The sequence below is a fragment of the Bolinopsis microptera genome, chromosome 11, assembly GCF_026151205.1.
Source record: "Bolinopsis microptera isolate Bmic1 chromosome 11, MBARI_Bmic_1.0, whole genome shotgun sequence".
Taxonomy (NCBI): domain Eukaryota; kingdom Metazoa; phylum Ctenophora; class Tentaculata; order Lobata; family Bolinopsidae; genus Bolinopsis; species Bolinopsis microptera.
Window position 1 is genome coordinate 11584910 of NC_087082.1, and position 25243 is coordinate 11610152.

Below are 25243 nucleotides of genomic sequence, written 5' to 3' on the forward strand. Positions count from 1 at the left end.
AACTTAACAAAAGATCTCTGTTACGATTAATGAGCATAATGGCTTTTGAATTGTCTGATGAGATCTTTGATATCCTCTTGTTTACAGTCAGCCCTGCTGCTGACCATGTTAACTTTCCACATCAGCAGCGGATGCAGGAACCGAAAATATAGCGCATGCTAATTTTGAAAGAAGGGGCAATGTATCACTACGACATTTCCAAAATCTAAGAGTGTCCATCTTGGACAGAAAGTTTTTAGGGCACTGCAAGGCCTTATATACTTTAATTTCGTCTTGAAGACGATCCGTCTGACGGTTCTGAAATTTATCTCTAAAGTCGATCATGGTATAATTTGTTACATGCCGTCTAGATTCCCGGCCTGAAGTAGAGATAAGTGATAACTGCTGAAAATGTGTTAGCCGATCGGCTAGCCGATGGCAATCGGCTGGCTAAGCCGGCAATTTCAATCGGCTGGCTAAGCCGGCTTAGCCGGCTAGCTCACGCCTCTATTTCAGCATAGATCTATGAAAAAAGCTATTTCGGAAGGCATCCGAGCAGGGCACAGTGGTACTCATGTAAGTTGAAGTATCCGACATATCAATTATTTGAGCATTGTGCCTATACTCTAGTAGCAGGGAATAGTTGAGTGTGCACTTCGATGTACACGATTTCTGACAACACAGGGTTGTTTGTTAGATCATTCTTAACCAAAATCGTTTAGGTACGCAATTTGTGTCGCTAGACATAACCCTACAGGGCAAATTTTCTAAATTACCCTCAGTCGCGTATACGGGATTTTTGTATTTCAGCTCCTAAAGGTCATAGAGACTTGAATTTTAGCTTAAAATTACCGCAATGGCCACATTTATGTACAAGTTATGAAGCAACATAAGGTCTCCAGTGCTTCGTTTTATAGATATTGACAAAAAACTGTTTTTTATCTCAGCGAACCAAAAATGGCACTGAATTTTGATAACTTGAACTAGGAAGGTCGTAGAGACTTGAATTTTAGCTTAAAATGACCGCAAACATCATATTTATATACAACTTATAAAGCAATATAAGCCCTTTAATACTGAGTGGAGTTGGGTTAAAAACATATAAGAGATACGATGATTTAACTTGTAGAAGCTTTCAATAAACATGTGTTAATCGTCGTCAGCTGAATGTGATGTGGTGGACAATGCTTATATGTGATTGAGTGGTGTCAGGGATGGAGGGTGGGGGAGGTGTGGGTGGGAAAGTGAAAAATTACAGTACAATGTCAATAAAAATTTAGTCTTCTGTTGAGGTTGAGAAGGAAATGCCAGATGGTCTGGACTTTAAGGATTTGGCAATTTTAGGAAGAATGGGGTCCCAGAGGGAACTACATTTGGGTGCGCGGTCTGTTCTGTTCATAGCTGGTTGTCGTATTTGTATAGCTGCGTGTTCTGTGAGGTCAAGTTGGGAGCGTGAGGTGAGGGATTTGAGGACTTCGATGTTGTTCCAGGAGATGGTGTGGCCGGTGGTCAGGGCATGATGTGCAGGAGCTGATTTGATTCTGTCTGTGGATTCGTCGATGGCGTTGTTGAGTCTGTAACATCGTTCGTGTTCTTTCATGCGGTGGACCAAGGGTCTGTAGGTCTGTCCGGCGTATTTGGAGGGGCACTGTGAGCAGGAAATTTCGTAGATGGTGTTGGGAGTGAGGTGAGTAGGGGGTGTGGTCTTCGTTTTGGTGAGGAGGTTGCGGAGGGTGGTAGCAGAGGAGTGGGTGACTTTGATGTCGTGTTGTCCGAGTATCTTGGAGATGGGTTTGGATAGGGAGGGATGGAAAGGAAGAGAAACACTAAGGGCATGTTCACGGGTCTGTCGGTTGAATGAGGCTAGGGATTGGTGGCGAGAGGGGTTGGTGAATTTCCGTTGTACTTCGTCCATGATGGTGGTGATGCGGTGAGGAGGGAAGCCGTTCTGGAGGCAAACGTGTCGTACTGTCTGGAGTTCGTCGTCAAGGTGTTGGGGTGAGCAGATGTTGTGGGCTCTTCTGGTCAGTGATCGGATGACTGCGTTCTTAGATGAGTTGGTGGTGCAGGAGGAGTACTTGGTGTAGAGGTTGGTGTGGGTGGGTTTTCTGTAGACTGATGTGGATTTGTCAGGGTGGATGAGAACGTCAAGGAAGGGTATAGTTCCGTCTGTAGAGGGATGTTCTTGGGTAAAGTTGAGGTCTTCAGTAAGGGAGTTAAGGAATGTAAGGAAGGATTCTGCGTGGTTTCTGTCTCTGAAAGATCCAAGGCCGTCGTCAACGAAATGGGAGTAAGTGTTCGGAGGGTCAGGACATGAGGATAAAGCTAAGGTCTCGATTTCAGCAAGGCGGATTTCAGCTAGTTCAACAATGAGGGGGGATCCCATTGTACCACCTTCGTCTTGGGAGTAGAAGGAGCCGTTGAATTCAAGGTATGAGTTGTCAAGGCAAAAGTTGATAAGGGAGCCTATGGTGGTGGTGGTGACATTGGAGGGAAGACGAGAGGGGTTCTGTTCAAAGGAGGAGATGACAGTTTTGAGGGCTAGGCGCATGTCACAGGAGGTGTACAAGGATTGGACGTCTAAGGAGGCGTGGTAGTGGAAGGAGGGATTGAGAGAGGAGTCGAAGCGATGTTTGAAGTCGGAAGAGTCTTTGAGGCGTAAGGGGTTCTGGGCTAGGGGTTTGAGGAAAGATGCGAGGACTTTGTGGAGGGCTTGGAGGGGGGTGTTGTAGAAGCTGACTACGGGACGGATAGGTGCGCCGGGTTTGTGTATCTTAGGTTGTCCGTAAAGTTGAGGCCATCTAGGATGTAGGTTGCGCATCTTGTGGTATAGGTCGGTCGTGATCTTCTTGTCGGTGTGTAGTTTCTTGAGGACTTTCTGTAGTTTAGTGGTAACGGATTGAGTGGGGTCTTTCGTTAAGAGGGTGTAACTACCTGAGGATAAGTGGTCGGTAACTTTGGTTATGTATTGATCGTGAGTCAGTACAACGGTGGCGTTGCCCTTATCAGCAGGAAGAAATTTCAATTCAGATTTCTTAGATTTTAAAGATTTAAGAGCGGTACGTTGTTGTGGAGTCAAATTGTCGGTGGTCATGTCACGTTTATTGTCAAATTTAGATAATACAGAGGTGCCCTTTAATGCTTATTTGTTGAGATATTGACAAAAATCAGTCATTTTGGCTACATGTGTGAGGAAAAATACCAAATTGGGCAACTACTTCGGTCTTTTTTTTTACAAGTTTTGTGCTCAAGTTATTAAAATGTGCTTTGCAGTTGTAGATCGGATGTTTTCTTCCAATATGGGTTTCGGTATAAATCCGGAAGCACCCGGTTCATGGGTGATAGGGGTTAAAAACCCTGAAATGTCAGGCGATGGGCGAGACAATTGTCTGAATTTGGTTATAAAATCACTCTTTGCTAGGGTTTGCTTTTTTCCGCTACATCGATCCGCTTTCTAACTACTGATCATCCCCCTCTACATCATTGATCATTCTCTTTTAGATACATGATTTCTATAAGTTCTTGAAGGTACATCCGGCATGATGTAAAGTCTATATCAAAGCATTTTAATGTGGTCTTAACAAGTTGCAAGATATTTAAGTTCACTAATAAAACAGAGATTGTAGGATATCCTTCTTTTACATATTGAGTAATTTTGGCTACACATGTGAGGAAATATACCAAATTGGTTTACCAAACAAAGATTGTAGGTTATCTATTATTCTTTACGTGATTATTGATGAAACTTCATAGTCAAACCTGTATTATTTTTAATATTTAATATTTATTCACACTTTCCATAAGACTATTATTGGGAGTCATTTTTGTGGTTACAATTCGATTAAATCAGCATTTCCAAGCAAAAAACTGTCCCAAATTTCTCTTCCGAATATGGTCCGCTAGTTCGAAATTGTAGCGCTTATAAACGTTATTGTTAGACATTACATTAGGATAATACTATTGAGACCAGATGTAGTGATCTATTTAGATAAAGCGAAGAAGGTGCATCTGAATGAGGAGAACTTTGCTGATCAAGAGAAAATAAGATAAGGAGATATCAGCAGCTGACAGAAGAGATAGAAGCCAACGGATGGGCTTGCAAGCTCCAGACAGTAGAATTTGGAGTTCGAGTCATTTACAACTGCAGCCTCCAAACCTTTATGAACCACCTGAACGTAAACACTAAAGAGAACTGTCAACCCGAATAATTTGATGATAACTTAAGATGTACCTTTGAAAGTTAGTATTACCTTGGAAATAATTATTTTTACAAACTACCGTTCAAAACTTATAGATCAAGTGATTGCCTACCCACAATTATATTACAACGTTGTGGGGTCAGTCGATATTGTTGCTAAAAATCAGGAGCAAGCGTCTTGCAACAGGATACCATAAATCTGTATAAGTTTTAAGTAGTTTCATTCTACTTTTAATATTATTATTGGGTCGTTTACGTTTAAATTATATTTGGCCATTTTATAGCCTCCCCCTCAAAAATCCCACAATTACTCAATATGTAAAAGAAGGATATCCTACAATCTCTGTTTTATTAGTGAACTTGAATATCTTGCAACTTGTTAAGACCACATTAAAATGCTTTGATATAGACTTTACATCATGCCGGATGTACCTTCAAGAACTTATAGAAATCATGTATCTAAAAGAGAATGATCAATGATGTAGAGGGGGATGATCAGTAGTTAGAACGCGGATCGATATAGCGGAAAAAAGCAAACCCTAGCAAAGAGCGATTTTATAACCAAATTCAGACAATTGTCTCGCCCATCGCCTGACATTTCAGGGTTTTTAACCCCTATCACCCATGAACCGGGTGCTTCCGGATTTATACCGAAACCCATATTGGAAGAAAACATCCGATCTACAACTGCAAAGCACATTTTAATAACTTGAGCACAAAAATTGTCAAAAAAAGACCAAAGTAGTTTTCTTTTTTAAATTTTGTATTTATTTTTTAGAGAGGCTGGGCCTGGTTGGCCCACGAGAGGATAGCATAAGAATGCTTTGCCTACCTCTGGGGTATGGCAGTCCTGTGGGAGGATGCCAGTGGAATCAAGATGTGTAATCAAGGATGATGGTAAGTGTTGTGGGGTGTGTCAAAATACCAAAGTAGTTGCCCAATTTGGTATTTTTCCTCACACGTGTAGCCAAAATGACTGATTTTTGTCAATATCTCAACAAATAAGCATTAAAGGGCTTATATTGCTTTATAAGTTGTATATAAATATGATGTTTGCGGTCATTTTAAGCTAAAATTCAAGTCTCTACGACTTTCCTAGTCCAAGTTATCAAAATTCAGTGCCATTTTTGGTTCGCTGAGAAAAAAAAACCAGTTTTTTGTCAATATCTATAAAACGAAGCACTGGAGACCTTATGTTGCTTCATAACTTGTATATAAATGTGGCCATTGCGGTAATTTTAAGCTAAAATTCAAGTCTCTATGACCTTTAGGAGCTGAAATACAAAAATCCCGTATACGCGACTGAGGGTAATTTAGAAAATTTGCCCTGTAGGGTTATGTCTAGCGACACAAATTGCGTACCTAAACGATTTTGGTTAAGAATGATCTAACAAACAACCCTGTGTTGTCAGAAATCGTGTACATCGAAGTGCACACTCAACTATTCCCTGCTACTGGAGTACTAGTGTATCGGGTGCCCTCTGGACGGCATAGGACTATATATGTAGGGAGCGAAACTGGAATTATGCTATTCACTATTTTATAGAAGGTCATAAGATCGTTATAAATAAACTTCTGTTTAACAGGGAGAATATTTAGTTTCTTTTGCTCTGTAGCAAGTTTATCGTCATTATAACTGGAGTAAGGTTCACCATTGATCCATTTAATAGCCCTCTTTTGGATAGCAACAAACTGTTGAAGATGAGTTGCAGATTGAGGGGACCATATGACAGAACAATGTTCAAATATAGACCTAATTAACGCTAAATAGAACGATCTTTTCTGCCTTTTATCAGTAGTGAAATGACATGTTCTCTTAAGTAGTCCAAGTCTAGATGTAGCTTTGGAAACAAGCGCTTTACATTGTGCACCCCAATTAAACCTGGAGTTTATTGCAACTCCTAAATCTGACTGAGAGGGCACAAAGTCAATATCACTTCCAGAAAGTTTATAAAAGAAGGTATTGAATGGCAAGTTATCCAGCACGTTTCTTTGCAGGGACACAGAGAGGGCTTTGCACTTTTGTGGGTGGAACTTCATTCGATTTCTCACTGACCAATCATATAATCTATTGATGTCATTTTGGATTATGTGATGGTCAGGGTAACCAAGAATCTCCCTCCAAATTTTAGTGTCATCTGCATAAAGGGCGATATTGGTGCCTTCAGAGACACAGGAGAACATGTCATTTATAAATATTACAAACAATAAAGGGCCAAGTATAGAACCTTGAGGGACACCAGACCGAACTGGTAGAGAAGAAGACGTTTGGCCTCCTATCACTACTTGTTGTTGTCGCCCCTCAAGATAGGACTTAATAAATTTAAGCATTAGTCCATCGACATTAAAAATATTCTTTAATTTATTTAAAATGAGGTCATGCGAAACGCTATCAAAGGCTTTCGCAAAATCAAAATATATTATATCAGTCCTGGACCTGTTATTCAATGCAAGTGCAAGATTGTCCGTGAAAGGTATCATTTGGGTTGTGCATGAACGTTCATTAACAAAACCGTGTTGTCGGTCATCCAACAGATCAGAACACGCAGCGTATAATGCAGTCTTTATGCACCTTTCAAAAACTTTCATTACAAGAGATGTTAACGAGATAGGCCTGTAGTTCTCAACCGAAGACTTATCGCCCTTTTTGTGCACTGGTACTACAAGTGCCAGCTTCCAATCAGGGGGTATGCATCCGCTCGAGCAAGACAGGTTAAATAAAACACTAAGTGGGTATGCAAGGCTTTGGGCACAGTTTTTGAGGACTCTCCCATGAATCCCATCAGGGCCAGGGGCCTTGTTAGGATTTAACTTTTTAAGAATCAACAGAACATCTTCTCTACTAAACACAAGACTTGAAAAACAATCATCACGAAAATCTATGTCAATGCCATAATCGCTCTCTTGAGAAAACTGCTCATAAAAATATTCGTTAAAAAGGGCAGCTTGATCAGATGGATTGTTTCGAAAGCGATTATGATATTTGACAGTTTCAGGGATCCTGGTTGACTTTGATTTAGATTTAACGTAGGTCCAGAATTTCTTGGAGATAAGAGCATCATCGGAGTCATCCTCAACACTGAGTCTCATTCTTTCGTCCATCAAATTTTTAAATTTTGTGCGAAATGCACGAAACTTTTGTTTATGAGACTCAGAGTTGCTCCCCTTATGCCTTATTCTCCATTTCTCCTTATTTCGTAGGAGACGATCACATTCGGAGTCGTACCATGGGGGCTGGAACTGAGACTTAATGGTCTTTTTAGGGATCCATCGGTCACAGGCTGCACCGAGAACTCCTCTGAATCGACTCCAGGCAAGATAAGGATCATTACACTCAAATATACTATCCCAATCGATGCTAAATAACTCAGAATTCAGGCCCCTAAAATTACCTTTACTATAATTAAAGATCTTTCTTTTAGGCTGCTTAATATACTTGGTCTTAATATCAATGTCAAATGTGATACAAAAGTGGTCGGACATACACATTTCGTTTTGATCTAAAACTTTAACATTCTTAATAAGGTTTTGAATGTTAGTGAACACAAGATCTAAGGTGTTGCCTGACTTGTGAGTAGGGGAGCTAATAAGTTGTGTATGTCCGAGGTCATCAGTGAGAAAATTTACAAAGCTAGAATGTAGCTGGCAAGATGACTGACCATCTGGCCAGGAAATCGAAGCCAAATTAAAGTCACCTACCAGAATGTGCCTTTGCAATTTTCTGGCAGATGCTAAAGTAACAAAATGTTTCTTGAAAGATTCAAAATTATCTAAGCCAAGCGTTCCTACTCTATAAAATGTTGATATACAAAAGTTTCTTCCACACTGAGTCTTAATTATGATGGATAATAATTCAGCTTGAACACTAACTTTAGAGAACTTTAGACTCGAGATATCAATGTCTGTTCTATGGGCAATCAGAACACCACCACCGTTTTTTCTGAATTTCTTGGGCTGGGTTGCATCCACTGGATGCGATCTTAAGGATCGGTCAAGCCTAAATACTTTGTATTTGTCAGGGAGCACCTCATTACTGAGAATGGAATTTTTCAGCCATGTCTCGTTTAGAATAATGATGTGAGGCTTATGTTTGTAGATATAACCATGGAATTCATGTATCTTGGTCATATTTAGTGGTGGTGTTCCTGATGCTAAATCGCGTGTATTTAGGAAACCATGGACATTATTGTAAACAACGGATAAATTTGGTCCAGGGTTCAGTAAGGAACAATTACAAATTACTATCAGGGAAATATTAAGGAGAGATAGAAAAACCAGACCACACCTAGACATGACCCCAAGCCAGCTGCTGGTTATACTGAAAAGTAACTTAACAGTCTGTTCCGGTGACATGGTAGGTGACAGTTTGGTTTTTGTGGTAGATAGCAATTTTACAGAAATTGCAGCTAAGGCTGTCCCAATGCCCCCCTCCCCCCTATACACAAGTTTAAAGTGTCTGAGAAAAATGGTACAAAATATTACCATAAAGTAAAGATTTATGGATGACCTCAAACATGGTACAGAGTGTATTTTAGGTTGTAGGGGAGCACCAGGGAGTATATTAGCATCGATAGTCAAAGAAAATATATACAAAATAACATAAAAATAAAATATACCCAATAGAGCACATAACATATGACGAGACAGAAGACAGGACAACAAATTTTCCCCGTTACCTCTATTACTTTTACTGATGATAACATACCTAGAAAACATACCAGTTGCAACACGGTGTTGTTGAGCCGATATTCCCATAAAACTTTAAAGTATATTATTGACAGAATTGTGTCTCGCCGTTGTGTTTTGTCAGGTATTGTGCTATAATATGAAGTAACATACATTATGCTATCACTTCGTTTGAATACATATAAATAACATCCAAATGATCAGATCCAATAGGATACTGATGCAGACAATGAAAAATTTAAATATTGAATTGAATTACCACATCAGTATCCCAATGGATTAAACCTCTTTGAGTGTATGATTCTGAGATAGAACTTTGCCAACACTGGCATCCCAGCCTTGGGGCTGGGATGAATATCATAAAAGCCCCTGTTGTCACATTTAGGAAATAATCTCTCGTTTCTGTTTCCATAGCGGTCTAAGAAAGCCCAAAAAACATCAAGGTAAAACAGTTTATGCCTAGAGCAGCGATCAAAGATCAAATTATTCATAGCACAAACATTGCCAGGGATTTTATCTTGTCCGTTGGGGTGGACTGGTGGAATAGCTTGTACAAAAACACGTGCATTTGGATAAAGTTTTTTTGCTGTCTTCATAAGGTCACTCACAGGGGTCTTGAGATGATTGACACCCTGGGTACAGTACCGGATGTCGTTGGCACCAAAGCTTAAGAACAGTTTCTTTACCTGCACAAGAGGGTTCTTTGTATGAAAGGCCTCAATAGATTTCTGTATAGCTGAGATCTTAAGCCCACCCTTAGCTATGTTGGTGACAGTTTCTTTACCTCTACTGAGGCGATCAGCGTCCAATCGGGCAGCAAAGGAGTCACCAGCAATGAGGATAATAGACTTCTGGTGTTTTTGAGAGTCTGTGATGGGAGCTTTTGGGGATACTTTATTAGGACTGTCGGATGTAGGAGAGGGAAGAATAGGAGATGAAGGGGAAGAGGAAGGTGTGGTTAACTTTCTGAAGGAGAGACTATACCTCCAACAAATTTCATTGTCAGAAGGTGCAACTCCTGGGGCAATCCTGTGCCTCATGACTTGCTGTGCACCAGGCTTCATGATGTTCAGTGTGCCATTGGTGGCAGGAAGGGTGAAGTCTGCGTTAATCAACTCTTGGGCTGGCCTTGACCTAGAGGCCCTAGTTGTGCGTTGTTCTACTTGGGTTGTATCGAGCACAAACTCAAGTGACCGCGGAGCCCCTATTGAGTAAGTGCAAATGGAGCTAGACTGTGATATTATTAGGTCTTCATCGTCTTTATGGAGGCTTAACTTAGCTTGCTGAGTGTCGTACCTAGTAACAAGGCAAGCATCCATGTTGTTGGTGGTGGAGGGGAGGTCATTAATAAGTCCCATCAACTTAAAGATGCTAGGGAAGTTGTTGATGGGATGTGGCTTGTTAACTATGTTACCAAAGCAGTAGTCTTCTGATGAAGGGCTTAGCCATAGGGTGTGGACTTTTTTAGATTTGCCTTCAAGATTCATTGAATCTAATTCTTCTGTGATTTTCTTGAATAGATTTTCATCCATTCCAGGGAGGACTGGAACGTGCTCTACGAGCGCATGTGGGCTATACGAGACATTTTGAACAGTAGTTTCCTTCTTCGTTTTCTTTTCCTTCTTCTTTTCATCTATACGTTCTATTTTAGAAGCAAGCTTTTTCTCTTTCAGACTGTCCAGGATACTCTGAGTAAGGAGGGTATGCATGTGTTGCTTTACTTCAAGAGATAAGTTTTGCAGTAAGGCGAGGAAGTTGGCGGGCAGTGTTGGCATCTTGTTGTGAAGTGTGGGAGGATCGGGAGGAGACTGGGTGATCCGGATAAGAGATCAACAGCAGGATGTTTCAGTGGCACCGTTGTAAACCCTAGCAATCTGGATCTCGTACCAGACCGCAGGAGCCCTGGTAGTACAAGACTACCAGGGCAATAGGAAGAAACGATTACCACCTCCACAACCTGCCATCTAACTCAGATCCATCACACCCAGGACACCGGCAGACTTTACTCCAACGGATTACTCATCGGTAGCCATGCCTAAAATTATTTGTTATATAGTAGTGTTGAAAGTATTAAAACACTTAGTTTGATTGGTAAGATGGCCTAGTTGATATTCGAATTCCGGAGAGCCACGAAACCCAGCCTCCTATTATGTATCACAAAAGAGAGACACCGCTAAATATCGATTCATCTCACTCTCAGTTTATGTCTAAATAATTGTTCCTCGCCCAGCTACGATATTATACTTTTTTTCTAATTTCTAATTTTCTTATTTTAATTTTCTACGATATATTGTACTATTGTACTGGTAGAGCAATATTATAATTATCTCTAATTATCTTATAGGCAGATGTTACCTGGGGACTCCAGGCTATTATAATTATGTTCATAATCATAGAGATTTGGCGGAATGACAGGTTGAGCGCCGCCCAGTAAAGGCAGATGTTGTCGATATAATTGTGGGTTTTCAAGGATCTATCAGTTTGCAGCTCATTTATTTCACCAGACAATCGTGAATTATCCGGAAAAGCAGCCCCTCTCCTGGATTACAAATAATCTGGCACTTAAGGAATAAGGATCTTCTAACTTATACTCATCATAATCCATCTATTATTCTTTTAGACACGTTGCGAGGTTATTATAGATAGTGGGGGCGGCCGGCGGAGCCTCCAATTACTTTTTCTATTGTCATTGACGTATTTCGTGGCCAAGGTGTGCTTGCTTTAAAATCTAAATTTTAAATCCTGACAAACCGTGTTAAAGTATTCTGGTCTATTCTGGCGGTACCTCTCTGCGATCTCCCTGGTTGTAACCACGCCTGCTATTGGGTGACCGTTGCCCATGGGTTTACCAATGGTAACAATATCCGGCACCACACCTGTGAGATATAATCCATCAATATCCGGCACCACACCTGTGAGATATAATGGTAACAATATCCTGCACCACACCTGTGAGATATAATGGTAACAATATCCAGCACCACACCTGTGAGATATAATGGTAACAATATCCGGCACCACACCTGTGAGATATAATGGTAACAATATCCGGCACCACACCTGTGAGATATAATCCATCAATATCCGGCACCACACCTGTGAGATATAATGGTAACAATATCCTGCACCACACCTGTGAGATATAATGGTAACAATATCCGGCACCACACCTGTGAGATATAATGGTAACAATATCCGGCACCACACCTGTGAGATATAATGGTAACAATATCCGGCACCACACCTGTGAGATATAATGGTAACAATATCCAGGCACCACACCTGTGAGATATAATGGTAACAATATCCGGCACCACACCTGTGAAATATAATCCATCAATATCCGGCACCACACCTGTGAGATATAATTAACAATATCCGGCACCACACCTGTGAGATATAATAACAATATCCGGCACCACACCTGTCAGATATAAGTAACAATATCCGGCACCACACCTGTGAGATATAATCCATCAATATCCGGCACCACACCTTGTGAGATATAATGGTAACAATATCCGGCACCACGCCTGTGAGATATAATCCATCAATATCCGGCACCACACCTGTGAGATATAATCCATCAAAAGAGGCAGAACAGTGAGCCATATCACGGCTCTAGCTATAATAAAGTTTATATTACTATCAGTGAATTAGAAACATTGTTTTTGGAGAGGTGTGGGCTTAAAGCGTCTCAGCTCTAGCCTTTAATCATTCTAATCTGATTACGAGCTGATTCAGATTGCACTTGCCACTTAATCACTCTACACTTCAATGTCGGGATTTTTCGGAAGTTGAAATCAGCTCGGATCACCATATTTCTGAACGCTGTTTTAGTATCACTCCAGATGACATAGGTTTAAAATTCTTCTCTGACGAGTGAAGAAGTAGTTAAAATTTCAAGTTAGGGCAAGGATTTTGGCAGATGCTTGGATTAGGGCGGGTTCAGGGTTTTGGGTTCTCCGTCAGCGGTCAGAGTCACGTCATACTGTCATTTTCTAAAAGTGGATCTTAAGGGGGCCGGGGGTATTCATCAAAAATCTCTCGAAATTGACTTTATAACTGTTTCTGATAGAGAGGAGTGATATCTATCAGCTACTTTTGGTCCCATGGAAAAATATTGCAGTTGCTAGTCGAAATTATCGCCGGTCAAAGGTCAGCGCTTATGTTTAATTGTATTGTACGAGTCTAAAAATCGAGTCTAAAAATTTAATCTATCTTCTCCTACATTTTTTTAGCAATCACCCTGAAATTTTGAAATACTAATAGGCCTCAGACACTTTTTTATTCGATTTTCAAGCCTGTCATTCCGCCGAATCTCTATATGTTTATGAACCTTATATATATAGCCTGGGGTCCCCAGATAAATCCTGAAACTAGTTTCAGGGTGATTGCTAAAAAAATGTAGAAGACAGATTTTATTAGACTCGATTTTTAGACTCGCGCAATACAATTACACATAAGCGCTGACCTTTGACCGGCGACAATTTCGGCTAGCAACAATATAATATTTTACATGGGACCAAAAACAGCTGAATGCTGATAGATATCACTCCCCTCTATCAGAAGAAACTATAAAATCAATATCGAGAGAATTTTGATGAAGACCCCCAGCCCCCTTAAGGCGTTAAATTTTACGAGTTTTAATCATTCGACGGAGAAATAAGTCAGATTGATTTCACGGCACCAATTTTTACGAGTAAATGCCTCGCATAACCTAGGAGAATGAACAGGTGGCTCGTTAAACCTTTTACAATTGTGCAGAATTTTTTATGGAATTAACCTAATGTTATTCGGTTCGAGCTGTCTGCTGTAAAACCGCTCAGTCCCTGAAATACCATCAAGTTCAACTAAACTGTCGACCCAAGCTCAGGAGATAATCAAAGGGTCATGTTCAATTCCAATATCCTCCCGGTATCCATTAGAGCATCAGGGAAACTCGCTGTATTGCAGTATAATTCAGTCAGTGCGCAAGTTAACTATATCTTAATAATTTGGTTTTCGGTTATGAGAATTTTGTCAGTTCGCGTCACATAATACCAAATTATGTCTGACAACATATATTCATGTGGTGTCAGTAATTATAGCCGCGATTATATATGTGTCAGACAGAGGTTTGTTAACCGTTTAGATTCTCGCAACGTTGATCCTGGTCTTGTCTGACTCATTATATTTATATGTGTGAAGTTTGATCGGTGAGGCTCACTTCAATTCTGGCAGGACATATTACATACTTTGCAGTTTTATTTATTTCCGAAGAATTTATTTATTTCCGAAGAATCACAAGAAATGGACTTTACAATTGTTACCTTGCTTTTCAAAGACCCACATGCCAGTACCGCATCGTCCAAACCCGACCTGTACCTCGTCAGCAATACACAGTCCCCCTGCTTTGTGGACTGCTCTGAAAAGACGGATTGTTTATGTTATCGTATCATTGTTTTTTAAATATTGTTAATGACCACACATAATTATTGCGGAGTTTACTCCGAAATAATTGTGTGGTTTACTAAATTTAGTAAGGTGCTAGTACGAGTTCTATTTTTACACTATTTTGTTTATAAGCATTTTCGCACAAATATGCAGATATACTGAACTTATCCATTTTCTTAACTTGGTGAAATTAAACGCACCACGCTTTATAATTCTGATAGATTATTTTACGCGTTTGAAATTAAGCGTCAAACCATATGACCGGGTATATGACTCGAGGGCGGAGGACACAACCGGGCGGACAATTGGGGTATTTTAACGGAGTACTTATACTAAGTACTACTTATACTAAATCTTGATGTTTCACCCCTTTTACTTACTTGTAAACTGTTTTAAGATAGTTGGGGGGTAACATTATTTGCCCACCGCAACTTATGGCGGATTCCCCGATGAATCCAGCAACCTGAAAGGTTTCAAGTCCATTATTTTGTTCATTGCAATATATTATGCAATTTAACAAATTAGCCCTTCGTGGACGATGCTAGCACCCTTTCCCCTGAATTACGTGTTATGCCAGATTGTCACTGATATAATCGATTTATAAAATACTATTTAAATAAGCCGGAACTTACCTCTTCAACTTAGTTGTAAGGTTTTGGTGTGGACTGTGGATAAGTCGACCAAAAAGCCGTTGCCGGTTATATGGTCGATGGTCTGCGATTGCGATGATACGGTAAAAACAAATGGAATTTTCCAATAAACCTCTTACCGTTATCGCCAACCGGCAACCATTAATGTCCAGAGTCCAGACTCCAGAATGGTCAGAAATTCAATATCTCAAGTATACTGTTTATTTATCTTTTAATTTTGTAAACTATAATTTTAAATTTATATACTCCTTTCACTATGAAAATTACTGGGACCTGGGTCGGCAAGATTGTTATTATATGTAGGTTTATTACTAAGTTACTTAAGTTAATTATTAAGTTGCTACTAGAAAGAGCTAACAAGAGCGTGTTTAATATTTTAATAATATCAGCTCGAAGATAATTGTCGTACTCACATTGACATGACCAGGTTTTGATTGAGTAATTGCTAATTAACTAGCAACAAGTATCTGAAAGAGTCAAACAGCCGACGTGTGTCGCCAAAAGATCAGCTACCATCACCTAACCAAGCTGCTGTTTAATGTCTAACTCTAATTCTAACCACAGTACTATAAGTTATAACTGACCTTGGCGCCTCTGTTATTGATATTTTGAACTAAGAGTTCAGCTTGTGCTCCGTACTTCTCCCCTGCTGTGTGCACGTCACGGTGTTGTCCTCTGTACGTGTCTGGTAGATCCATCTGAAATGAGGTGGTATTTGGGATTATTTAGGTATTTGGGATTATCTAGGTATTTGGGATTAAATAAATGTTTGGCCTTGGGATTATTTAAATATTTTTATTTAATTTGCTGGGTTTAGATCTTGTTTATATTTAATTTTAATAATTCATTGATCAAACATCAATTATTCATTCCAAACAGCTGAATTAGTCGGTTAATTCATCTATCTAAGACAGAAAGAATAAATAGGATAATTTGCCTGTTTTATATTCAACGGGCTGGACTGCATGAGATAAAGAATAGTGATCGTTTGATCGAACAGTTATTTGGTTTAAGTGGAAGTTTCTAGTTGCACAGTTTTACTTTTGAACGCCGTTCAAAATTCAAATTAGCATGATCAACTCTTTCCTCGTAGATACTGATTCGATTTTCTTGTCTCTGATTGACTGGTAAAATTCAGAGATCGGAGCCAAGTGAAAGTTGGAGTAGTTAAAGTTTTTAGTTGTACAGCTTTATTTTTGAACACCGTTCAAATTAACACCAACAGCTCTTTTCTGTTTTTATTTTCCCTTGAACTATTTCGAATAGCAGCACACAGACCACAGTTATCATTCTCTCGATACTGATTTGATTTGTTTGTCTCTGATTGTCTGATGAAACGCAGGGATTTTAGGCAAACTTTACGAATGATAGCGAAGTAAGGTTTCCTTAAATGCTTCTCAGTTCATTTTAATCAGACATATTTGATAAGTCACTCCAAAAATATGTATTTTCTGAGAATCAGGTATATTGTGAAATAGTTCATCAACAAAATGCAGGTGTTGTCATATTAGATAAGAACAATTATTAGGACTTGTTTTTGGTTGATAGAAATAATTTCCAATAGCATGGAGAATTTTAAAGCCATGACAGACAAACTCGAGAATGACAGTTGATTTTATAGGAGCTTACGAAGTCTTCAAATTTATCTTTGGAGTTTAATGAACACTGTCGTTTATTCCAAGATATTGATATGATTGAATACGAAATTTATTCATCCATGTCGTCACCTTCGCAATTCTGATTTTATGACAACTGACAAGAATCACGGGACGATACGACTAGCCACCTATAAGTGACCAGCAAGCTTGAAGATATCTTACTTGACGCAACTTCATTTTTGTGCAATAGTGCACAACCAAACTTCAAGTTAGGTAACTACCATTAGTTACCATTAGTTACCATTAGTTAGGTAACCATTAGTTTCACTTAATAATTAATATCACCTTGTTTATAGATATCTTATTTTAATCAGTTATTACAAATATTACAAATATTTGAACGCAGACATCCTTACGATAATATTAACAGACGAGAATATTACCAATATTAACCTATCATCGATTTTCTTTCTTCGACAGTAAAAAAAAGCATTCATCGTTTTGCCGTTAACACATTCAAAAATATCTGAACCGTTATGAATATCACCAGCAATGTAAAATATTTGCAATTTCATCTGACTACCGATTGTCCCTGCAAATACGAAGCCTCCATTTGTTGAATTAATCACGGATCTTAAAGGTTTATGACTCAATTGTATGATATTTAATTCTCATTGCCGTCTAGTCGAGCACCTGCAGCACATTTTACCTGGGTCCGCGGAAACAGGAAAAATCTCTGCAAATGCAACTTCCAAACATGGATTACTTTTACGCAGCTGCACGTTCAGAAAGTTTAAAGTTTATAAGCTTGGTAGTTAGGGTAGTAGAATCTTGATGTTAAACTGCAACTTTATAAAATATTTAACTGCTTCCTTTTTCCTTCAACCATTTAAAATTTTTAATCGAACCCACAAAATTTAAACCTCGTATTAGTACAAATTGGATTACTCGTGCAATGATGGGAGTCAAGAACTCATTACCATTTTTTTTCGATTGTCATTGTTCAGCATACCCTAATTATTAGAAATTATACTGTTGTCTTGCTCATTGTTAATGATCAGTGGACAGTGGACACCTCTGCATTTTAAATATGAGCTCCAACCCAGTAATTATAATTTTATTCCAGTTTTTCGGTTTCTATTATTAAAATGAATTTCTGAACTTAATAAAAATGAAATAAGTCAAACTCTCACCATCTGAACGAAATCAGGTTGTCCAATGCCTCTGGGGTGTCCAAACTTGTAGTTGCTAATTGTTATAGCGGACCTCGTGTGTCCGTGGTAACCACTGTAACGGAGTGTGTTATTAATTTTTAGTTAATTTAGTTAATTATTTTAATTTTAAATCACTATTATTACATTTGATGAGGATGTTTTAGATAAATAGTATATTTAATGTGGTTGGAATAGTTTTAATCCTCTCCAGGTCCAATGGTGGTTTCACTTGTATCAATCATAAAGGAGAATATGGGAGTGGTTAGGAGTTGCATCACCCTTCAGAGACAACAAACCGTAATTTCCATCACTGATCCTTGCAATTTACAATCAAAATTTGACGTTTAAGGATTTACGAATCAAATAATGATAACGGCGAATATTTACATGTCTGTGGAGAGAGGAAGTTGCTAGAAAGTATAATTTACGGAGGTCATTTTACGGTTTACCGTGAATAGTGATGGTGTTGCCGTGTTGTATGAGGTAATCGATATTTCTCATGTAAGTTTAGCCACGCTGCGAAGACGTTCTATGTCTACCCAATTAATGATATTGATTCAACCTTTTTTTGTTTTAACTAAATTGTACCCAACAATCAAGTGCTCTACGAGTATTTCTTTTGAAATTTAACTCTCTAAGTTCTTTGATGTATCTCAAAGTTAAATCCTCAGAGGTTAAATAATTGCTTTGATGACTTCCATCTATATCTGCCTCCCTGCTTATAAAGATATGGGTACATAATAGCAGACTTAAGGGATAAGAATTAAGAATGCAGGGGTTCAGTCATCCGATATATAAATGACCAAACATGGTTCATTCAAGGTCTAAATCCTAATCTCATAAACTCTGTCTGACAGCTTCCATAAAATCTCTCCGACAGTTCCTGTTCTTTAACTTATCAGTTAGAGCAGATTTCAAAGAAAGCAGAGGTGAATTGATCACATCTTCACACATGACCAAACATAGTCCTTCTAATTAATTAAACTACTTCGACAATTTTGTATCAGTTTTCTCTGACATTTCCTGTTCTTAAAATTAGTTCATAGTAAACGTTATAAACGAAAATGCAGGGTTATATTTATAAGATCACAGCACATGACCAAACATGGTCCATTTTAGCTGAAATCGACACAGTCAGAAAATTTCACAGCGGTTATGAAGTTCTTGATTACTGACCAAACCAGTGCGCCAATGGATCTTAAGGATATGTCGTATTCGCAGGTGTTTTCTATGGTTTACTTCTAATTACTCCAGTTCAGCAAGGGAAACAGCTCAACTGATACTGTAGTCGAGCATCACTGATACTGCTAATGCCTCATACACCCTGATTATGGTCTGAAGTGGTATTTATTACCTTAGATCGATCAACGTGATAAAAAATGTTGTTTGTTGAATCATTCATCCTGGCCGTTGGAGCATACAAAACTTTAAGTTTTCGCGATATTTGTCAGATGAGGTTTAAATTCTGTCGTAAAGTGCTGATCTACACATAACAGCGTGGCATTTTCCTATTAAGAGTGCAATGCCCTTGTGAGGGATTATTACTATTTTTATCATGTATTTTTAAAGAATAAAATTTGTCATTAGAACCACCCGGGCACCGTCTCGGTTTACAATCAATAGTGTTGATTACAGCCTCCTGTAAACTTATCAAGAAGGATAAGATAATTTGTTGCATCCAACAGCTTTGCTTTACCTTTGATGGTCGAATCTTGTTTTTATGAAATTTTAAAAATTCCTAAAAAACCAAAAGATGCTTTCTCTTTACCTTCTACTTGACACTCATTGATGATTGATGATTAATGCGGCTTATTGTTTATAAAACACTAACTAGTACTGTACCAGTATAGAGACTAATAATATTGAAACTGGTACAGAGACTGGTACAGAAAATGAGTGGTACATTCATGAAAATACCTCACCTGTCAACACAGATAAAGTCAGTAGCATCGTTCCACACTCTGCAAAGCTCAAGAGACAGCTCAGTAGCTTCAGATCTAAGGAGGCCAATGTTAGTCTTACATATTTACATATTTTTATCAAACACCTCAGTTTTGGGCATTTGGAAGTTGCTATAAGAGACAGAAGGCGGTGCACGAGACATCTCATTTTGATTAATCGGAATTATTGTGTGATGCAAAAAACTGTAACGCGCCAATATTTGACACATTTCCACGTCAATCGTGCACTGCTCTCCCACAAATAGCCACACTTTTCAGCTCAATATGCAAGAATGCATATTATGCATATCATGCATGCTTGTACTTTTAGTGTGTTACCTGCATGCTGGTCGTTGTTTTACCAACCTTAACGTTAACTTACCGTTCACATTCCAGATATCAGCTAGGCTTTATCACCAAAAAACCCGAGATCTTCTTCAAAAAGAGTCGCGAGCAGACATGTCAGGGACCTATCGGAGCGAGGTTACTAATCAGATACTAGTTGTCAGGCTGATTTTCAGTGTAACTCCCTCTCTCACTATAGTAGCCACTTTATAGCCACTTCAAACAGGTCAGTCTTATCTTTTATATTCTAACTATTCGGGGATCTACCCGGCGGTAGCTTTTTTGTTATCAGTAGTTAATGCGCAGAAAGGGTAATTGTAGTCAGTTATGAGTCAACACTCAACACTCAATTGTCAGGTTGGATTTTGTGGTCGAGCAATAGGGGCCTTAGTTTCGATAACTTAGCAAAGGAGGAAAACCAACTTAATGTACTAATAAACAGTGTTTTTGATATAGGTTGAAGCTACCGCCTATAAATATAATTTACTCCTAAAACTTGAGCTATTCTGGGTGGAGCACTGTTAGATAGAGATTCTAGGTTTTTGGCTCTATCACCCAGCACCCTCTGCCAGCTATCACATCAAGGTAGGAGGACTCTAGGAGGACGTTATACCCGGAGTTAACGAAGAAGACGGTATCAAGAGGAGCGGGGAAGAGGGAGGTAAGCTGCTGGGAGTAGGTGGAGTTAAGGTGGGAGAGGTAGCGACTGTTGGTGTTCAAGATACCCATCTGTTTGCATGCTGCTGTGACCACTTCCGGGTGGCAGTGTCCCACTGAAAATAGCGTAAAATTGTTAGATTGGAATAGAGATTTTAACTCGGTCAGGGAGGATAAGTAAACCCTTAAACCTTGGTTAAGTTTTAACTTTTTATACGTTTTGGGTGTTCCAGGATTGGTGGTTTAGATTGAAGTGGTAACTTTCTTTGCTCATTTAAGGCGCTGCATCATACTTTTCTGCGGTGCCACCAAGATACCATCCTGTATGAACATTGCATGTGGTTTCCTGTTATCAGCCGATCAATTGGTAGCCATGTGCCTGTTGGAAATGCCAGCTCACCAAAATGGATAATTGACCGTATGTCAATTATCCGGTGGTATGGTTCATGGTTGTCAGTTACCGAAGTTAAATGTTCCATGAACAGTCGGTAATCGACTGGGTGCCAGTGGCCTCTTGTCGAATATGAGACATTCTTTAATAGGTTGCATCTTTGACAAGTTCTCTTGAATTATTGCATTCTTTCTCAATTGAACTGCTCAGCAGTCAGCGCAATTTCGTTTAAATATAACGACTTTCTGCTTGAATATAATCACAGAAAGCTTGAGATGCAAATAGAGCTAGAAGTTTGTAGCCGCCAGATTATGGAATTTAAATCTTCGTGTTTGGCATACGATTTTAATTTTAATTTAATATATTATGTTCATATGCTCATTATTTTGATAGTTGTGTTGACTGCAGTTATTGTTGTATGTGAGACGGTTTTCCCAATTAAATACACTTTAAGTGTTTAACAACAGTGAGATCGATTGTCATTTATTCAACTCAAGTGGATTAACTGTTTTCCAGCGAAAGTCAAAATCACCGTACTAATATAAAAAAAGAATCCTTCGTTGAGATTGATTTCGACAAATCGCAAAGCCTCTTTATTACAATTTTCAATTTTCATTGATTTTGACAAAGTACAAAATCGGTATATACCATATAAGGAGTCGGGAAATCACACCCGAACATTGCATTGATCTATAAATATAAATAAGGTAATGTGACTTTATTTCACTTCGAACAGCAGTTACTAATTTATATTACTAAGAAAAGTTAACAAATATAACTAAGAATAGTTATCAGACACTGACCATGACAGACATTGTTGATGCAGTCCAAGTACTCGTTGTCTTCTTCGTCGTACATGTACTGTCCCTTTGCTCGCACGATTTGCAGTGGGTTGGGGTCGTAAAACAGGATACAGGCATTTCTGAAAGGATATATTTCTAAAAACTAAGATATTTTACTCGGTATTCAGATTCTCAGATTGACAAATTCGCTTAAATACTTCAACTGATAGTTTGTAATCGCCAACGTCATTAACTGCTAGCGATTTGATCGGGTATTCAGCTGCATCGTATTTCTGCTTGTCATTTTGACATATGGCTAAGTCGTTAAGTCCATCAAATCTATTAGTTAGTTCTTAAAACGTAGTGGTCGGCACAACTAATAATCATTTAACTTTAACGTAAGCGTTCGACTATTTGGATTTTATCATTTTGATAAGTCTATTTTTATATCCGTGACTCAAATTTCGAGGACTAAATCTTTAACTTTAACGCAAGCGTTCGACTATTTAAATTTTATCATTTTGATTCGTCTATTTTAATTTATACCGTGACTCAAATTTCGAGGGATAAATCTTTGATTGGTTCTAGTTCTAAAGCTTTATTTTCCCAGTTAACTATATTAATATACATGGTTTAAGTCTTAAACTATTTTCTTCCTAAGGTTGACTTGGAATCAATGTGGGATACTTTCAATCCATCTGTCTCACAGGTATATATGGTCATGAGTACATCCTCTGGAAAAACCTCGAAGACAGAAAGACAGACCTAGAAATCAATTAAAGTATTAGCGAAACGTGGAGGATTCAGGAACAGCTCAGCAGGATTTGGCACAGCCGCAAAATCACGACCCAAACCAAAATCGGATCCACAAAGCAGCTGTGTTGACTAAATAACTGCTTTATGGAAATATGGATTATGGAAATGAGGTATGAAATACTCAAATACTGCTCAGACAGCAGATGAAAGATTTGAGGTGCTCCATCAAAGATGCTAAGATGCTTGAAAATAATCCTGTAGAAGGTCTAGAAGCAGCCAGCAGGCCTCGCGAGATCTGCTGGTTATCAGGTGTCGACACGTACAATATGGCTAATGATGCTGCTGAACAGCAAGCAATAAATGAATAAACAAGGTTAATTAATCATTGGACGGGTGCCGTATGCAGGAACAAGGAGCTACTGTGTGGTCCACTCCAGCGAATAGGAGGACACCTTTTCAAGTGCAAGTAAGTACTATTTTATACCGCATGTCTTCGAATAGATACATTTTCTCACAAAAACCTCAAACTTTGATGAGGCTGATATCTTGATCGTAAGACTGACATTCATTTGATTAGTCCAGTTGTTCATATACAAGCTGATTGGTTGATCGCTGTAAAATAAAAAGGCACCTCTTTCAGTGGAGAGACTGAGATATACTTCACTGATGAAAATACTGCACTAGACTATAACAGTGAAGGTAAAAATAGAAGTCCGATACAAATTTGATAACGCTGGTTTGATTCAGAGCTTCTGTGTGGACTTTTTCCACATATTGATATAAAACTGGAGGAAAGAGTCTTATTTTTACTTTACTTTGTTATATTCCTAATTTCCTATACAAAAAATAAACTTTCAAATCGTGAAAAAAATCGTGAGAACTTACGCGACGTGCTTCTTTCGGAGCCTGTATATCTCATCTTTGCTTAAACTGCCGCCAAGCTTCTTCTCTTCTGTGTAACTGATATCTGAAACAATATGAATCAGACAACATACCACTATTTTCTTTGCTTTTTAAATGAGTTTCTGTAACTGACAACTAAAGTGACATTCTTTCATGAATATTCTTTTGTGTGAATATTCTTTTATGAGCATTCATTATCATTTAAATCAGTTTGTGATAGTTTAACATCGGAATTGGAGCCCCCGATATATTCAGCGCCCTTTCTTTTACTCCAGAACCGTTTATTGCCAAAGCAGAGCCATTAATTTGCTCATAGCCAAGTGTGAGTATTTTAATCAGACTTGAACGAAGCCTATCTGATGTATTTACAAATAGTAATACTAGTTCTGAGTACTACGTTAGAACACGACAAGTACACTTTGACTTATAATAGTAGGTCTTTTTCGGGCAGTAAAGCTTCAGTGTAATCTATCGCATTTCTTGTGGTAGGGAACACGCCTCCACTAATCCCAAAATGCCCTGTACGTGATATAAACTCCTAGTCCAGCTTCTGTTTACAGTTCTCATTAGAGGATTAAGCGCAGATCGAGATCCCCAGAGTCTGCGGCCGCGGCCCCTTCATCTATGCTTATTAAGGGTTGTACCCTCGATAACATCATTAATGTTACTCGATGAACGACTCCAGAGATGCAGCAGTTTCAAGTCAATCTAACTAGTTTGATTACCGTCTTATAACTTTACTGCCGCAAATAAGTAGAATTGCAGACAATTCTAAGAATTGTTTAGATTTACAAGGTGCTTAGCATTTTAACCGTCTGAACGTTATCTGCTGACCCATTGTCTGTTAAATATGAATAAAAGAATTCTGTCCAACATTGATCGAGGAATTCTCAGGTTAGACGGATATTGTTATGGATGATTTACCCCCAGATCACAGATATGTGATTGTGCTCATCAGCATATTGTATTCATGCCGGTCGTGAGTGCCGTGACTAACATTTATTCGTTGTCGCATCGACTTGTGTGGAGGCTATTCTAGATCCTTCATTTATTAGGTAGTCGTTGCCACTTTATTGATATTTTGCTAAGTAAAACGTCTCTTAACCGGGCCTCCCTCTATGCCGATCATTTCCTTCGAGACTTCGATGCTAAGTCGGAAAACAATTCAAAAATAGAATTGTCATCCCAATTGTCATAGCTTCCCTTCGTCGTGAAACTAAAATCAGCTTAATTTATTTGGTGACATTGCTGTCTGAGACTGACGGCTCGGAGAGGTTATGATGCGGGCGTGACGATCACTATTTTGCCGTATCTCATTATCGATCATTACGTTTGTAAAACTTACCGTTAAAGTACGTCAACACAGGATTATCAAATTCTTCGTTCGTTAGATATGATGTTAAGCCTCTAAAAGCTTGAAATTGCAAGAACATTAATTATTTGTCTGTTCGGGTAGGAAATATTTTAAGGGCAATATTTGTCCTACGGATTATCTTACTCTGACAATTGGATGAGGTTTAGTCAATGTACACGTAGACTGCCCTGCTGGAGGTTCCAGTCTATATTATTACTGTCTATAAGTATAAGTGAGTTGCTGCAGACAAGAGGGTAGCCTGCTGTTGGGGGATTGTCAGGAACTTTGTCGAGGAACAATCCTAGAGCTGACTTTAATAGTGAGAGATCTTTGAAAATGTTGACGAATTCTAGC

At 38.7% G+C, this 25243-nt stretch overlaps 2 protein-coding genes across 3 annotated transcripts in view; both read right to left on the bottom strand.

Annotated features, from left to right (window-relative positions):
- Positions 1-25243, bottom strand: part of LOC134822799 (protein ABHD13-like) — a 948842-nt gene that overhangs the window by 798174 nt on the left and 125425 nt on the right. The window lies entirely within an intron of this gene.
- Positions 1-25243, bottom strand: part of LOC134822707 (alanine--glyoxylate aminotransferase 2-like) — a 43363-nt gene that overhangs the window by 3181 nt on the left and 14939 nt on the right. For both annotated transcript variants that reach the window (XM_063833906.1, XM_063833905.1), the window contains exons 2-10: positions 23518-23599; positions 21898-22016; positions 20660-20819; positions 19684-19758; positions 17741-17834; positions 15534-15647; positions 14680-14762; positions 14176-14270; positions 11615-11739 (exon numbers count right to left, since the gene is read on the bottom strand). In XM_063833906.1, coding sequence (XP_063689976.1) covers positions 11615-11739; positions 14176-14270; positions 14680-14762; positions 15534-15647; positions 17741-17834; positions 19684-19758; positions 20660-20819; positions 21898-22016; positions 23518-23599 — 947 coding nt within the window. The remainder of the gene's footprint in view (positions 1-11614; positions 11740-14175; positions 14271-14679; positions 14763-15533; positions 15648-17740; positions 17835-19683; positions 19759-20659; positions 20820-21897; positions 22017-23517; positions 23600-25243) is intronic.